The sequence below is a fragment of the Taeniopygia guttata genome, chromosome 3 (assembly GCF_048771995.1).
Source record: "Taeniopygia guttata chromosome 3, bTaeGut7.mat, whole genome shotgun sequence".
NCBI classification, from domain to species: Eukaryota; Metazoa; Chordata; class Aves; order Passeriformes; family Estrildidae; genus Taeniopygia; species Taeniopygia guttata.
This window is the reverse complement of record NC_133027.1, coordinates 85,153,495-85,169,408: the sequence shown is the minus strand read 5'-3', so window position 1 is coordinate 85,169,408 and position 15,914 is coordinate 85,153,495. Positions and strand designations below refer to the sequence as shown.

The following is a 15,914-nucleotide window of genomic DNA, read 5'->3' as shown; positions in this document are numbered from 1 at the left end:
CTGGAAGCATAAAGGGGTCTCTGCATAAGGGGGACATTATTCAGCTCTGCACGGAACTGCAGGCAGCACTGTGCTTTCAAACAGCAAGAAGCCTGTAGGGCCAGGCCTTGTTCCTGCTTTGGATTTGTGCCCGTCCTTTTGACACTGTTGTCCTGTTCAGCTGCCTTATTATCCTTCAGCGGCCTCCAAAGCTGCTTTCACAGATCCCTCTCCTAGGGCAGCAGACAGCTCCTCAATAATCCTGTTACAAAGGCTGTCCCATGTCGTTCCCCCTATGCTTAGAAACGGTTTCCCTAAAACACCAAAACCTGCAAAATCTCTCTGCAATTTCCTTGTTTCCTTCTCTCAAGCTTTCCTTTGCAGTGATAGCTGCAGAACTTGGCAGGAGGCACGGTTCTTCTTTGCCTTCAGTTTTTTGTTCTCTGGCATTGCCTCTTCCCTTGTTCTTTGGCTGTGGACAGGAGGTTCTTTTGTCCCCTTCCGGTGCTGCACTGCTGGCACATGAAGCCTGATCACAGTGAGGTAGGGATGGAGCTGGGGTCACTTGCCCGTCTCTTGGCAGCCCCACACCAAGCCTCGCCTCTCCATTGTGCCATCCTCCAAGCAACGGCCACTGTGCACAACATAAGGGGCATAGCACACAGCAGACTCCTGGGAAGCACGCCAGATCCAGCCTGCACAGAGAGCAGCAGGGGGCTGGCTGCTTGCCGTCTGTCCCAGCACTGAGGGGATGGCTGACATATGAGCAGCATCGTGTTTTGGGAAAGTGCTGCTCTGTGCTCCAGGGGTCTAGCACTCCTCATGCTTTCCCAAAGGCTGTAGCTGCCCACCCAAACAGGTGTCTGGGTTTTGAACAGATATTGCAGGAGTGGCTATGGAACCTACTACTGGAACAGTACGGGTGGGCTGACATGTGACATGAGGCTACCAGTGGAACTCCCCCACCGTACCATTCCCAAACCATCTTCTTCCATTGCAGCCTCAGTGCACACAGCTTCCCATCTACCTGCTTTTAGCAGCAAAGTCCCTGATGCCTCTGCAAGTCAGAGGGAAAGCCATTCATGCTGCAAGAGCCTGTGAGCCATGGGTGAGTTGCTGGCAGCAGGGCAGGGCTCAGGCTCATGCTACTCCCCACCCTACCTTTTGTACCATGCATGCTCCTGCAGTCCTGCAGCAGCTGGGGTCCTCTCTTCCCAGGTCCCAGCCCACTCCACAAAGAAAAGACTACACAAACAATAGCTCATTTTTTCCCTTTTTTCTTTTGTACACAAATATATACAGGGTATTATACACATCTCTACACAGACAGCGCCACTCATAACACACAGCTCTCTGTGGGTAGGGCCCCAACAGCTACAGAGGCAGCCCCAGAGCATGGCCATACCGACAGAGACCATAGCATCGCAGCCCACCTGCTGGACCAGGAGCAAGGGCAGTAGGTGGGTGCGAGAAGAGGGAAGAGGGTCAACATCCCCCCCCCGCCCCAGCCTGTGAGTGGACCAGGAACTCTCAGCTCATATGCTTATTTCATTCCTGGCCGCTACCTGGAAGGGATGGGCGACTCTCACCTTACCCCTTCACACCCACGTGTGCTCCATTCCCAGCTGAGCCCTGGAAGCTGGCGTGACCTGCCCTCCCCATGCACTGAAGACTCACACCTCTTCTGTTCCATCCACCCTTTTCTCCAGGCCTGGGATTCCTATAGAGGTTTTGTACATGAAAGGTAGCTATGTCCTGCGTGGAGCAGCGCCCCATCTGCTCTCTGTGGGTCTGGTTCCCTTCCTCTAGTGGAAGGCACAGGGGAGAAAAGCTGTAAAATGTGACCACCGTTCCCCTGGCAGATGAGGTGGGCAGGGCTGACAATTCACTTGTTCTGGTCGATTAAAGTGCTTGGAGCTCCTGGGCCAGCATGGGTGATTGAAAAGGTAAATGACCATCCCCTTTCACCTGGCCCCTCAGGGTACAGCTCCAGGGAGCTGGTACAGCACCCACTGATGACTGGCAAAGGGAGGGTGATAGTGTCCGCAATGAGCACCAAACAGGACTGTGGCAGGGTCCAAGGGAAATAAATATAGCTAAATAGCAGAGGGATTTGTTATCTTCCTTTACAGTTTACACAAGGGGAGGGGGGAAGCAATTGAGGGCAACTGATACTGACCAGAAATAACCTCACAAGGTGTCTTTAAACAGCATCAGTCCTTCCATGTGCCAGGGGCTCCAGTCACTTCTCCCACCCATCCTGTTCCCTGCCTGCCTCTGGGACACAGCTATCAACACGGAGGGGCAAGGGCAAGAGGTAGGAGAGGGGCGGTTGTGGGTGGTGGCAGGGGAGCCTACACCAGACAGGGCAGGTGAAGAAAACAAGGTCCCGTGAGGCTTTCATGGTCCTGAAGATGGTGGTCTTGGTTGGAGACAGCTCCTAGGGGCTGCTCTCCCAGGGCTCCCTCCATCTCTCACCACCTCAGGTGGGGGAAGACCCTGCAGCAGCTCAGGGAAGGGGCCTCATTGCAACGAGGCAGTGCTGATCTTGCAGGGTGTTGGCCTGTAGCCTGAGACCCTTTCTCCCCTCTCCCTAGCACCCAGGAGACCCCCACACAGCCTCCCCAGCCCCAAGCCTGACCCTGCTGTGCAGACACAGGGCAGCAAAAGGGCGGCTGCAGTGCCATATGGGGGTCAGGTTGATTTGTTTGAAAGGGGAGTAAAATGTGCAAAGAAAAATGCCACTTTAAATGATGCTGCAAACCCCTGCCTGTGCCCCTGGGGGAGGAGGGAACAGGACCTGGGGGAGAGGCTGCCTGCGCCTCCTCCTGCTCATAAGAAATGCCCTCAGCACCCCTCACCCTGTGAGGGCTTATCTAGCTCATGTCAACCCCTTCCCTGGTGTGATGCCACGCTTGACCACGAAGTCAGGATCACTGTCACCATCCCTGTGCTGAGGGGGAAGTCCGGCACCACCCCTGGGCCTGGACCAGCTCCTGGGATGCCACACCAACTGGATGCTGGAAGCAGTTGAGAAAGGGCACACACAGGCAGGCACAGGGAGAAGGTGCAACAAAAGCCAACCCCACCGTGGGTGGGGTTTCCAATAAACTGACTGAAGTTTTTAATTTATCACCTTCCTGTAAATCTAATAAATTATTAGTTTTTCTTACCAGAAAGACAGGGTGATACAGCTTCCTGCTCAGAAGACCCCAAATGTTCTCCTTATGCCCCTTCCCACAAAGCACCCAGCTTTCCTTTCCTCCTCCCTGCAGGTCCAGGGCAGCACCACGGGGGTTATGGTCCCCCTCCTCCCCAGCCTCTGGGAGTCTGGGGTCCAGGGATGCGTTGAAGAAGGTAGCTAGTATAGAGCATGCCTGCCGAGCAGCTGGGCTGGCGCAGGGGTGGAGGGGCAGGGAGATGGAGAGCTTGCAGCAGGGCCCCTGCCCTCACTGAAGGCAGCGGCCCTGGGGGCAGGAGGGTGAGAGCAGTAGCCAGCACCCTCAGGTGCCTCTTCCCAGGTCTCCATGCACACAGCCTGCCCTGCTCCTGGGCCTCCTTCCCCTCCCACCCTTTGAGGTCCCTACTGGTGGATCTCATTCGCTATCAGGCTGTCCTCACACGACTGGAAATCTGTGTCATTCATGCCATCTGCATTGATGAGCTCCTCGTCCTGTGATCCCTGCTCCTCAGACTCTGTTGCTTCGCCCTCCGGCGAGGAGTCCTGCAGCACTTGGGCGATGTACTTCTGTCAGGGGCAGGCAAAGGGCAGGGAGAGAGCAGAGACACACGTGAGTCTAGGGAATTTCTCCAGGAAGCAGAGCACAACACACTAAGCACCATGCATGAGGCTGAGCATGGGAATATGCTGGGAGGGCAAGGAAGCATCCAGGCTCCATGGAATACATCAGGAAAGGTCTAAGAGTGGGGCTTGGCCCTGAAACACTAGATGTGTTTCAAACCTGAGCAGTCTGGGACAGGGCATCTGGGCTCAGAAAGAATGTGGCTTCTCAGGCTCTTTGGAGCCCATGTGAACAGGAAGACTACACTTCCTTTTGTGCTAGTAGATGTGTCCTTGAAGCTCTGCCTGCCTCTTATATGGATTCTCCTTTTGGCAAAATGTTGCTGCTTTTTGGTGTCTGGAGCCTAGGAGGGAGCCTGGATTACATGTGCACACCCCAGCCCGCCTGAGGAAGCACGAGGCTCTGCTTTACCCCATCTCTGCAGCACTGCATAGATCCCCACTACAAAAAACCTTGTGGAAGGAAGGAGTTGGAGTGAGCCAGTTGAGCCAAGGTGAAGTTCAGAAAACCAACTCTGGAGGTCTCAGAATGTTGGACAGGGGAGAAGAGTCCCCAAAGCACTTCCATGACCTTCAAGGCAATGTCCATGGAGGCACCTTTGTGTTGGCACTAAGACAAGCCTGGTGGGTGATAGCCTCTGCTGGTGTGCAAGCGTGCAAAGATGCAGAATGAGAAGGGAGACTGACCCGGCTGGATTCATTATCCCAGCCGAAAGAGAGACGGAAAGTAAATGCACATCATCTGAGGAGCAGCGGGAAAGAGGTGTGTTTGTGGGGGTTACACTTCATCGAGAGCAGGTGAGGGGCACAGTGGCCAACAGTTGCCTCCCACCCTCACTGGGAGGATCCAGGTGCTGACTCAGAAAAATGAGAAGTGAGGAGTGAGGTACTCAGACAGGGAGTCACCTCCCCCTTTTCAAACTCAGGCAAGGAGTGTGCCAGGGCCCAGAGGTGGGGAGTGTGACTCACAGCTGATTTGGGAGCTGGCAGATTGGTGGCAGGTCTCCCATTGTGCCTGTTGTCCATGGCATCCACTTCTGTGTGGTCAATCTGGGAAGAAAAGGAGAAATTGAGACTGTCAGGGCAACATACTTGCTGTCCCACCTCAGCAATATACAGGCAGCAGAGACAACCCTCTGTGAAATCAGGGTTGACAGGCTCTGCCAAAGAGCGGGCTGGGACCCCTCAGAGCCCCTGCTGTTTTGTGGTTGAGCTGTGCTACCAAGGAGAAGGGTCCCACACCTAACCATTCTGCCTCACCTTGTAGTTGTGAGCGCTGAGGTATTTGAAGTGCCCAAAGCAGACGTGACACAGGCAGATCACAATGGTGATCACGAGGACCACAAAGGTGAACATGGAAGTCGGGGCCAGGAACCCTGAGCAAAGGAAAACCAAAGTGTCAGTGTCAAAAAGACTGTGACCATGCTCTGTGGCTGGAGGCTGCCAGGATCAGAGCCCGCCCAGGGAGTGGCTCAGTAGGAGGCTAAGGGTGGACATCCCAGCCCAGTGCTCACCTGTGCGCACTGTGGAGAAGAAGAGAAGCCAGAAGAGGCAGAGGATGGGGGCTGCCACTACCTGATTCACAGCCCCTGAATGGATCTTCTTGTCCAGCTTTGCAGGCAGGTAAGCATAATACAGGTTGTATCGGTCCACCAGGTGCTTAAGCAGCATATACATGAGTCCTGGGAGAAGGAGAAGAAAGCCAGACAAGTGGGGCATCAGCCTCTTTGCTAGACTGAGAGGGAATATCTCTCCCAAATCAGCCTTCTTGCCTCCCCTCTATCTCTGTCACAGGGAGGCAGAGGGGTATCACTTACCAAAAGGGACGATGATAGGGCAGGTGATACTGTATGTCATGACTACAGTGAAGACACACATCATCCAGGCGTAAGCAGCCCCAAACTGGAACTCATAGGCCTGGTGCTGCAGGAGGGAATGGAGACCCATCAGCAGGAGGACCTTAAGAGCTGAGTGGGTATATGCAACACACCCAGCTATATGCACAGCACCAGGTGAGCCCCATCAGGGTCCCATTGCAGGACTCCCCTCCCTGGGTGCACGTCACCACCCATCCCTCAGCCCCACTACATACACGTTTGACGTTCCTCCGCTCGGCCGCTGAGCGGGCCAGGCAGAGGCGTATCATGTACATGAGCAAACCAGGGATGCGCAGCAGGTCCATGGCATTCCCGATGAAGGCAGAGGCGATAACATAGTTGACAAAGAAAGCCCCATTGTCTGGCAGGAACACACATCTGGGGAGATGCAAGCAAGAGCAAGATGCAAGGGGTGCTCCCTCCTTGCAGGAGAGCAGCTGGGAGTCCCCATAACCTCTGGATGCTAACAAGAGCCACCTCCCATTGTAAACAAAGCCTTTCTACTCAACTCCACTTACTCAAATCGTACGGCAGCTTCAGCAAGGAATTTTTTGTCAAACAACCAGCGGAAAAATACATCCAAGCTGTGGGGGAAAGCAAGAAGATGAACCATCATAAGCAGCAACAGACAGAAATGCACATACGTAGAAGTTGCTCTAGAAGGATCCAAAGCTCTGACATAGACTGTTCTGTTCTCTGTTGAGTGTGTCACCAGCAATTACGTAAACTGGACATAGGAAAAATAGCCAGAACAAAACAATGCAACACTCAAAAAGGGATGTAAAGCTTCCCCATTCATGTGTGTTCTTATCCCTTTACTCTGATCCTCTCAGTATTTTTCCTCTCTCCTCTGGGCACAACATCCATGTAAGGAACAGATGACTGACTCTACAGAAGAAATTGGTCAGGTACAAGGTCCTCTCCAACAAGAGATTTAAAAAATCCCTTAGAAGAAACAAATCTCATTTTCCTCAATTTTATAGAACTATCCAATAATATAAAACTATCCAATCCTCTGGCTTGGATATGTGGAGTATGGAGCTCAACAGGCAACAGCAGGAGGACTGACTCCTCAGAAGGAAGGAATCTGTTTTGTGGTCAAAATGCAAACCTTCTGAGAGCATTCACCTGCCCAAGATGCCAGTTTACATGTAACAAGGTGAAGGACTATTCTTCTGCCACTATCACATGGTTTGTCTTATTCTCAGGATTTGCCTGAGAATAACCCACTGAAGAAGAACCCACTGAGGGGTTGTATCTCAAATATGGAATTTAGGCGGGATTTTAAATATCCCTTACCCCACAATGTGTAAAGAATGAACTAGCACAGAGTTTCATGTCCCTTACCCACTCCCCAGTTTTTTCTTCCTCACACTGTTCTCCTACTTGGCCCCAGTTCAGCACTAGAGCCCACACCAATGACTGGCAGGTGATGCATCAGTGTTTCCCACAGGGTGATTCTATAAACTCCACAGGAAGATTTGAGGCATAGACACAAACAGATGAGCACTTCTGTACCACGCTATCCAGTCAAGCAACGTAACCTATTCAAGTTCTGGCTTAAAGGGGGAATCCACTAGTTTTGTGCAAAATTTGGACTGCACACTGAGCACAGAGATGGAGATTGCCTCCTTCACCAGCAGACATTAAGCAGACTTTTCACATGTACTCATCTACCACGTCAACATTTGCTGCATTATTTGTAACATCCCAGCACATGTTAATGTATCTGCAGATTGAGTCAGTAAAGTTGTAGAGACCCAGTCATGTATGGTCTGGCCTGCGCTCCCTCAACTAAAATTAAATACCAGTCTCCCAAGGGGATGGTGGCCAGGGTACCAGTGCAGTGAGGAAAGGATGTTGTAAAAAGAAGAGAACAATCAGGCGTGCGCCTCAACCCTCCCTGTGCTCCGTATCTTTGTACTCGCCTTCCCTTCCTACAACCCTTACCTGCTCAAGCCCAGTGACGGCAGCAGCAAGACCATGAAGATGAGGAAAGTGTAACACTTGTGCATGGTTGTCCGATTCTCTCCAGACCTGAGGACAGAGAGGCTGTTAACCTTTCACCCCACCAGCCACACAAGCTGTGCTCCCAATGGCTTTCCATCAGTAAGCACTTCCCAATGTCTAATCTAAATCTCACCCTGTCCATTCCTAGTACATGAATACATCTCCTTTCCCTCCAGTATATTTGAAATCTGTTATCGGGTCTCTGTTCCTTTCCCTTTGTCTCATAGGCTCTGCAATCTTCTTCCCTGACCTGCAGTCCCAAGAGCTGGTGACACCCTCCCCACCAGTCTCTGCAACACAGACCAGAAAACAAAGGTTACATTGCGTGTCCTGCGGGGAATGTGCCTCACAAGCAGCAGGCTTCTAGTGCTTTGCACTTCAAGTGCCTCCCCTGAGGCCAGAAGCCAGAGCAGCTAAAATGATTTTCCCTTGGAATTTCTACATCTTACACATGGTACAGGCACACCACCCCTGCCTGCTCACCTGAGCCAAGACTTCCCTGGCTACTAGCATTTCTCATAGTGACCAGCCCCAACCCCTACCAGCTCTCTTTTTCTTGTAGACCTGTCAAACTCTGCTCACACAATCATGCTGCACAACAGCAGCTAAAGACTGGCAGAACAGCTGTCCACAGCAGTCCCCAGGTGCCCAAGAGGTGCAACATAACACCATGCTTGGAGTGGAAGACAGAAGTGCAAGCAGAAAGATCCAGCCCGTAGCTTTATGTAGTGAGAAGTGTCTAGCAGCTCATCAGCTCGCTAAGAAGGTAAGAACAGGTGCTGGCTGTCCTTACCTGGTCCAGTGTGCTTCGAAGAAGGCAGAGTAGTATACAATGGTGGGCAGAAGAGCAGAGAAGCACCACAGCAGCAGGGTGGGGAAGAACTGGGTGATGATTGGGTTCTGCAACAAGGCAGAGGAGAAATCACATGTTACATAGTGAACCAGCTCTTGTGCCAGCCAAAGGTACAGTTGCCTCTGCTGATGCCAAGGCCCCAGCACTGTGACTGCCATTGCAACCTGTCCAGGTTCAGCACCTCCCTCATGGTCAGGTTGACAAGACCTGGGGAACAATGACAATCTTTCTCCCTATCCCCACCTTTGTAGGGGATACCATGACTTGGGGTGATTCTTGTGTTAGCCACCCTGCACCTGTCTCCCAAGTCCTTACATTGAGGTACTCCACAGGCTTGGTGACATTGAACTTGTCCATAGTGGTGATGATGATAGCAGGAGTGGTAAGAAAGAAGAGGAGGATGAAGAGGACCACATTAATCACAAAGCAGCGGATCCACCATATAAAGCCCCGGATGGAGAGGTGTTCCCTGGGAGGGAGAAAGTTGCATCAGGATGGCTGCGCAGGGCAGCACAGGGCAGACTACCAGCTGCGGGGCTTTGCATACACACCACAGCCCAGCCTGGTGAACAGCACTTGTGGTGCCAGCCCAAGGCTTTCCCCCTCCCAGTCAGATCAGACCTCTAGCTCAGCCAGGCTAGGCTTCAACAAGAACAACTCAGCTACTGGAGGAGCAGATGGAGAGGGAGAAAGGGAGGGTGTGTCCCCTTCCCACTGGCAGGCCCACTAAACCCTAGAGAGCTGCTCACCAGTAAATGTTCTGTGGGTCAGGAGCATAACTGACGGTCCAGTTGGAGACATGGAGGGACTCGCTGCAGGAGGAGGCTCTGGGCTCCCCACGGCATGCACAGCCCTGGCACTTACAAGCGTTGAAATCTTTGAGGATTCTGGACAAGAGAAAGAGGGACACCCTGACACAAAAGGCTGGCAGGCACAAGCCGAGGGGATGCCTTAGTGCTGCTGTTCTTCTGATTTAAAGCAAGGGCTGGGAGAAGTCACCTTCTTGGAGAGGGCAGGACCATCTGCACTCACATGGCTGTGATGGTCTCATTGTGGAAGGTGACAAAGGCCATCCCCAGAGGCTTTTCATTAACCTTCTCCTTCTCCCGCTTGTAGTCATCTTTGAGCTTCTCCTCCAGCTTGGTATAATACTCAATGGCCTCCACCTGAACAGGACAGAAGTCAGAGGAGAGATGACCTGGGGACCCAAGCTACAGGACACCCAACTTCTGCCCAGCACTTCCAGCACTCCCCTACCTCCTCACAGCCCCTGATGACACAGCAGCACAGGTGGCCACAGGGCTTGGGGTTGATCATGGATGGAGTGTTATCCTTGCTTTGCAGGTTGGTGAAGTAGATTCGTCCACGCTCAGCTTTCTTCCTGCAACATGAGAGCAGAAGAGAAGGAAGAAAGGAAAGAAAGAGGGTGAGTCATAAAAGCTCAGACTTGAGAGAACATCTGTCTTTTCTTCAAAAATAGAGGTTACCTCTCTGCATCAAGGAACATTAACCGGGCAACATCATAGCAGGGGCGTGCCTCCAGGACAGTGCAGTTGGCATAGGCCTCCCTGTGGAGAGAAGCATCAGTTCATCACAGCTGGCACCAAAGGTACCCCCCTTACTTGGAGCAAACTCCAAGTGTTCAAGACTTCTCTCTGGCCCTGAGAAGAGTGTCCTGGGCTGAGTACAGTGATGCATACCAAGACTTTGCAGGGGACCCTGCAGGCTCTGTCCCTTACAGCAGACGTGAAATATAGCGCAAATGCTACATCCTTTAGGCTTTGGAACAAGGAGCCTTTCTGGACTTCTGCCCTATAGCAGTTGGAGCCTCTCTGACCCCACACTCCCCCCTCTGCCTTCACAGACTTGTGGTCAGAAAGAAGCAGAAGGGTTCCCAAAGGGTACAAAGCATTTATTTTCTACCCATGGTGCTTCTATACATGGTCCTGAAAGTGAGGTTCTGACAGAAGAGGAATTTAATTTTCTTGTTAAACACATATACTTTCTACAAGCAGCACAACATCCCACAGTCACTGCTTGAGCACCTCCTGCCAGTATCTCATCTGTGAACTTAACTACAACTCAAGACATGCCCTGTCTGTTCCTTAGCACACTGACACCCTATGGCTCTGCAAGAGATGGCTGAGCCTTTCCCAAGACACAAAACAAGGGATACTTCAAATTCAGATAAAAAGCAGAAAAATAACAGTGACAGACCCAAAATAAAGGTATTCACTGATTTTGCCTAGCTCTCTGCTCTCAACGTATTATTGCCATTCCAGATAACACTAGTACTACCCTAATAAAAACCTCCCTGTTACAGAGCTGTCTTTAGGGACACAGTGAGACTTACTCAAAATGCTTCTTGATCTTCTCTGGCTCAGCATATTTTGAGATCCCATTGATGAATAGCGTTCGCTTAACCTGGAAAGAAGAGAGAAAGGGAGAGGACAGGTAGGTGTGGGTGCTGTAAAAGACCAGATTGCACCAAAATCCTCTCCCAAGACCCGTGTCAGTGATGAAAAAGGGTGGCCCCATCAATTCTAGCTACCAGGGCTCCCCTTCTCCTGTGCTTCTGCTGATTGTAGTCATCTTGCACCCTGGTTCGCTGCAGGCTAGGGACTTACTGCAGTTGCCTGAACAGAAAAATGGCTACCCTTCAGAAATTAAGAAGGTAAAAGGAGCTGGAACAACCCCTAAGGAAGAATGGAGTCCTTCCACATGTTTACCTAGTGCAGGCCTCTCCCGTTTCCCCACAGGCAGTCATGGCTGCTGCTCTGGAGGTGATCTGCCTTTGGCCACACAGAATAAAAACAGCCAAAACATGACAGTGCTAAATTGCTGGGGAAATTGAGGTGCTTAGCATTGTCTCCAAGGCTACCTGACTTGACCACAGGGCATGGGAGAATGTGCCTGGGAGAGTGGCCACATCCTGCTCACCATGTCATCTTCTTTGTAGCGCATCTTGGAAGTGTGCCGGCGCATGCTGTACACTGTCAGCAGCAGGTACAGGAAAGCAAAGGTGGTGTGCAGCCACAGCAGGTTATTCCTGTCACAAGGGAGACCACAAAGGTCAATGCAAGGTTCCTACTACAAGTCCGTACAAGTCTTGTCAGGCCCTGAAGGCAATGGGGGCGTAAGTGGCATCTCTGTGCTATGCATGTTCAGCATAGCACAGAGATGCCCTACAACCAAATTTCAGGAGCTCAGTCTGGAAATTGGAGCAGGGACAGTAGCCTCACAGCAAGGGCAGAAATACAACCTTAAAGGAGATGAGCAAGAGAACATTTACAGCAAGAGAACATTTACAAAACACCCCTTGAGGGCCTCAATTATCCTTCCCACCTCTGCTGAAACATACCCAGACTTCAGGTTAGCGATAGTTGTCCTCCCAAAACTGTAGGCATTGTTTTCTAGAAAGAGGCAGACATAAACATGTTCAATTATACTGAGTGGGACAGAGCACCACTAGAGTGAGCTATAGCAAGAGCATCACCTGCAGAATACCTAAAAACCCAAGTTACACAGGATGATGCTATGAATGCACTATAGTGAAAGTCAGACAGCATTTAGGGTTTGTCTGTGTTAGTCCTGTCCTGCCCTCCACTGCTACCCAGTGGTCTGGAACATAGTGTTGAAAGCAGATGCCCAGCCCAGCCAAAGGATCCTTGTTCTCACCTAGCAGGTCCCCTGAGAAGTTGACAGGTAACACGATGCCCACAGAAAGCACACCTACAACCACCAGTAGCCCAATGATGTGCCTCTGGAAGGACAGGTAGTGCACTGCATCAACCCCGCACTTGTCCCGGATCTCATCATCCCTGCCAAGGAGAGAAAAGCTGTCAGGCAATTTTCTACATTTCCTCAAGTGCTGGGGAAAAGTACAGGGTTCACAGTTGCCCTCCTGATCTGAGCACACACAGCACCCCTTGTTCTGCCCTACAGAGCTGTAGCCAGACTCTGGATTTGGGAGCCCAGCACTCAGCCTTGAAGCAGCCTGGGCAGAAACCTGCCTGTGCTATGATTACCCAGCCCTGCTCCCCATGGCCCCGCTCTCTGTTCCCCAGGAGAGGCAACCGGACACCCTATACCCTTCAGGTGGGCCCTGCCTTCCTTGCTATGATACAAATACTGATATTATCCCACAGCATTCTGAATAGAAGTGCTTGGGAGACTACTCCTGTGCATCATCAAGCTGAGGCCGTGTCCCTGCATCCTCCTCACAGCCATCCCTGAGACAGCAGAGCCTCTAGCAAGAGTGCCAGGGAGATGAGTATATTTGGAGAGCAGGGGACACAGTTTCTGAGATGGGACTGAGGTGGGACAGCCCTGGGCCTGGGTTCTCTCCTCTGCCACAGACTCACTTTGTGACCTTATTTTGGCTTAGGACTCCTCACATAGTCCTGTCTTTGCTTGTCCTCTCCAGAGGACAAACTTCACTTGTGCTCTTCAGAGTGGGGGCTGCAGCAAGGGCAGTGACTTCATGAAGCTGTACTGTTGTGTCCCAACAACCCTACACTGCCCCTCCTTCCTCAAGTGGATCCCCCATACAGGTCCTGGGGCACTCACTTTATCCTGAAGATGGCTGTCAGCCAGGAACAGAAACCCTGTGCAAAAAGAAAACAGGACAGTTTCACAACACTCCATGTTCCTTTATCCCAGCTCCCTTCTTCAAGGTTCCAGGGACCAGGCTGGTGTCCTTGCACCTCCACATACTTGGCTCAGGGGGGGCAGACCACAAGCACGCAGATGTGCAGAGCCACAAGTGGGCCAAGGTGAAGGAGGTGACAGTGCTACTCCGTGGAGCACAACACAGGTTGGACTCTGCTGTATGGCTGTCCCCTACCAACCGGGCAGACCAACCTTCGAGGCAAACCATGGGCTCTTGGCTAATATGAAAGCTCTCCAAAACCATGGCAGACCCAGAAAATTCAGCATACAGGTACTTCAGCCATCATGCTGGACAAGTGAAACTCTGTAAGGACTGGGAAGGTAGGCTGGGCCAAGGCAGTGCACCTCAAAGAACACCTGGGGGAGCTTCACCCTCCATCTATCAACACCCATTATCCTCCCCTTCAGCGAGGAAAAAGCCAGTAGAGAAGAGCCCAATGTGAGGAAGAGCTGGCAAGTAAGTATTGTCTGTAATGCTGAGATTATAGGCTGGTCAGATGTCTGTTAAGCCGCAGTGATGCATAGCCTATTTATTTAAGAACATGTCTAAGAGCTGCATAACTCCTTGAGCTCTATACCACACTCACACACTCCAAAATGTGGGACTTAAAGCCCAGGAACAGGCAGAAGTGTTTCTTCTGAGGAGCCCTTGGTTCAGCCAAGCTGTGGGTTCCTGGCCCCACAAAGGCAAAGTGTTTGACTCTTGTGGCTACTCACATTGTCCCTCTGGTCGAAGTCCACAGAGCTGGAGACGGAGGTGAGGCGCTCGTAGCGGTCATGGTTGTCAGAATGCAGGGCGGAGGCTACGCTAAAATGACAAGTGGGAGGTGAGGGAGAAAGTTAGAAGATGTGAAGGGGCAGCCTGGCCAGGAACCAAGAGCACCCAGGAGACAAGAGGTTAATTCAGGTCAGTTTGCACCCGGCGAGATGGAGAGAGGTAAGATCAGAGGTAGCAGTAAAGAGAGAACCCTCCTCAGATGGCATGCTGAGCCAGGCAAAGCCCATGGGCTCAGCCCATGGATGGTACTTGTTAGGCACCTTCTGAAAGGCACCCAATACTATGTGGCAGTCCCTGCAAGGAGAGGTTGGCAGAGGCTGCCACAGAGGAGAGGTGAGGTCTGTTTATCACAGGGCTTAGATAGCAGAAAGGAAGTGAGAACTGGAGGTTGCCACAGCCCCTCTAGCTCTGGCACAGCTGGAGAGGCACTGGGAGCAGCTCCTGTCCCGGAGGACCTCACTCATCTTCAGGAAGAGGAAGGAGTCGAGTGGGCTGCATCCTGCTATACCAGTCCTCCTTCACCCTTAGTGCTTCAGTGCAGGAGGAAAAATTCAGCTGCGTGGAGCAAAACTCAGTGCATCCTGCTTCCCAGCCTCAGCTGAGCCTCCAGCCTGGAAATCCCCTGAGCAGGAGCAGGACAGACAGCTAGAATGGAATGTCTCCATACTAAAGGACAGGAAAGCAAAAGGGGTGAATATCATGAAACCACTTTACTCCAGCCAGAGGCAGGGACCTAGATGAAGAACCTGCAGCAGAAGCATCCAAGGCTGACAACAGCCCCCACTACAGAGGCAGAGGGCAGATGGAAAAGAAGGCAAGAAAATGGTCCAGAGATCTAAATTAAATAGCACTTGCAAGGTGATCCCAGCAGGCTGGGATCTTGGAGGTGCAAGAAGAGAGATGACCGATCTGAAAGCTAGAAACAAAGGGAAAAAAACAAATGAAAATATGGTCTCCCTTCAGACAGTACAGACTCAAGGAGAGAAAGATGGGCAAGAATACAGAGAAACAGCTGCTGAGAGACAAGTGCTAGAGAAGAGGTGGATGACACTATGGGAAACAGATATCCTCATGAACATTCAGAAGGAAAGTGGATGAGACATGGCCTCTCTCAGAGCAGAGTAGCACCTGCTAAGTCCCCAGTTCCTAGGTGGAAGTAACAGAGACAGGGGAAAAGGAGATTATCTGAAGGTCAGGGGACTACAGCAGTGCAGATTAGACAGTGGTGTGCAGTCTTGCCACTGTGCAGCTCAAAACCCTGCTTTGCTGGAGGGACAGAGACAGCTTCAACCCAGCTCCCAAACCTTTAGCCCTTTATAATCACAAAGGCCTTGCAGCTGAGCACAGAGAGCGAGGGTGAATTTCTGCTGAAGAGAAATTTCTGCCCTGAGGAAAGCACAGCATTAGGACACCACGAGCTTTTGGATAACTAGGATACCTCCAACTCTGTGCAGGGGGATGCAGTGACAATCAGAATAACCTGAAGTGTCTAGAAGACAGAGGATGCAAAACCTTGACAAAGATGGAAAGCTGAATAGGGAGCTCCAACAGCAGGCATACCTGGATGGAGACTTTTAAAAGCAAAGCACTGACACTGCAAGTGACACTGAAAGCAAGATTTGCCCAAATTAAGATTGAGGTGGGACCCTGCATGATGCAGGTTTGGTGCAGGCCCTGCCAGGGAAGGAGAAATACAGGATCTTAGGCACAGCTAGCCTCAGGCTGAAGGAATCACAGGCTCCAAGAGAGCAGGTCAGGCATGCTGTGGTAAGGGCTTGCTGGGGTGTGAAGCTGGAGGTGGTTGCATAGGTGGCAAGACCCACAGGACCCTCTGATCACTTCCCTCATACACAGAGGTGCAAGTGGGTTGCTATGACCTCCCAGTGCAGACTGAGTTGCCAGTTGAGACTGTTGATGGTTACTGCAAGCTCTGACAAGTCACAG

The 15,914-nt window shown here is 51.7% G+C and overlaps 1 protein-coding gene across 6 annotated transcripts in view; it reads right to left on the bottom strand.

Moving 5' to 3' along the window:
• Positions 1-1,240: 1,240 nt before the first annotated feature.
• TMEM63B (transmembrane protein 63B) overlaps positions 1,241-15,914 on the bottom strand; it is a 49,358-nt gene continuing 34,684 nt past the window's right edge. For all 6 annotated transcript variants that reach the window (XM_030268580.4, XM_072927287.1, XM_030268581.4 and 3 more), the window contains 20 exons: positions 13,910-14,000; positions 13,091-13,128; positions 12,200-12,342; positions 11,883-11,934; positions 11,462-11,570; positions 10,875-10,945; positions 10,009-10,089; positions 9,779-9,902; positions 9,554-9,687; positions 9,271-9,408; positions 8,837-8,990; positions 8,462-8,568; positions 7,609-7,695; positions 6,177-6,242; positions 5,874-6,036; positions 5,599-5,704; positions 5,296-5,463; positions 5,042-5,157; positions 4,751-4,831; positions 1,241-3,727 (listed from right to left, as the gene is read on the bottom strand). In XM_030268580.4, the coding sequence (XP_030124440.1) occupies positions 3,563-3,727; positions 4,751-4,831; positions 5,042-5,157; positions 5,296-5,463; positions 5,599-5,704; positions 5,874-6,036; positions 6,177-6,242; positions 7,609-7,695; positions 8,462-8,568; positions 8,837-8,990; positions 9,271-9,408; positions 9,554-9,687; positions 9,779-9,902; positions 10,009-10,089; positions 10,875-10,945; positions 11,462-11,570; positions 11,883-11,934; positions 12,200-12,342; positions 13,091-13,128; positions 13,910-14,000 (2,194 nt within the window). In that variant the 3' untranslated portion in view covers positions 1,241-3,562. The remainder of the gene's footprint in view (positions 3,728-4,750; positions 4,832-5,041; positions 5,158-5,295; positions 5,464-5,598; positions 5,705-5,873; positions 6,037-6,176; positions 6,243-7,608; positions 7,696-8,461; positions 8,569-8,836; positions 8,991-9,270; positions 9,409-9,553; positions 9,688-9,778; positions 9,903-10,008; positions 10,090-10,874; positions 10,946-11,461; positions 11,571-11,882; positions 11,935-12,199; positions 12,343-13,090; positions 13,129-13,909; positions 14,001-15,914) is intronic.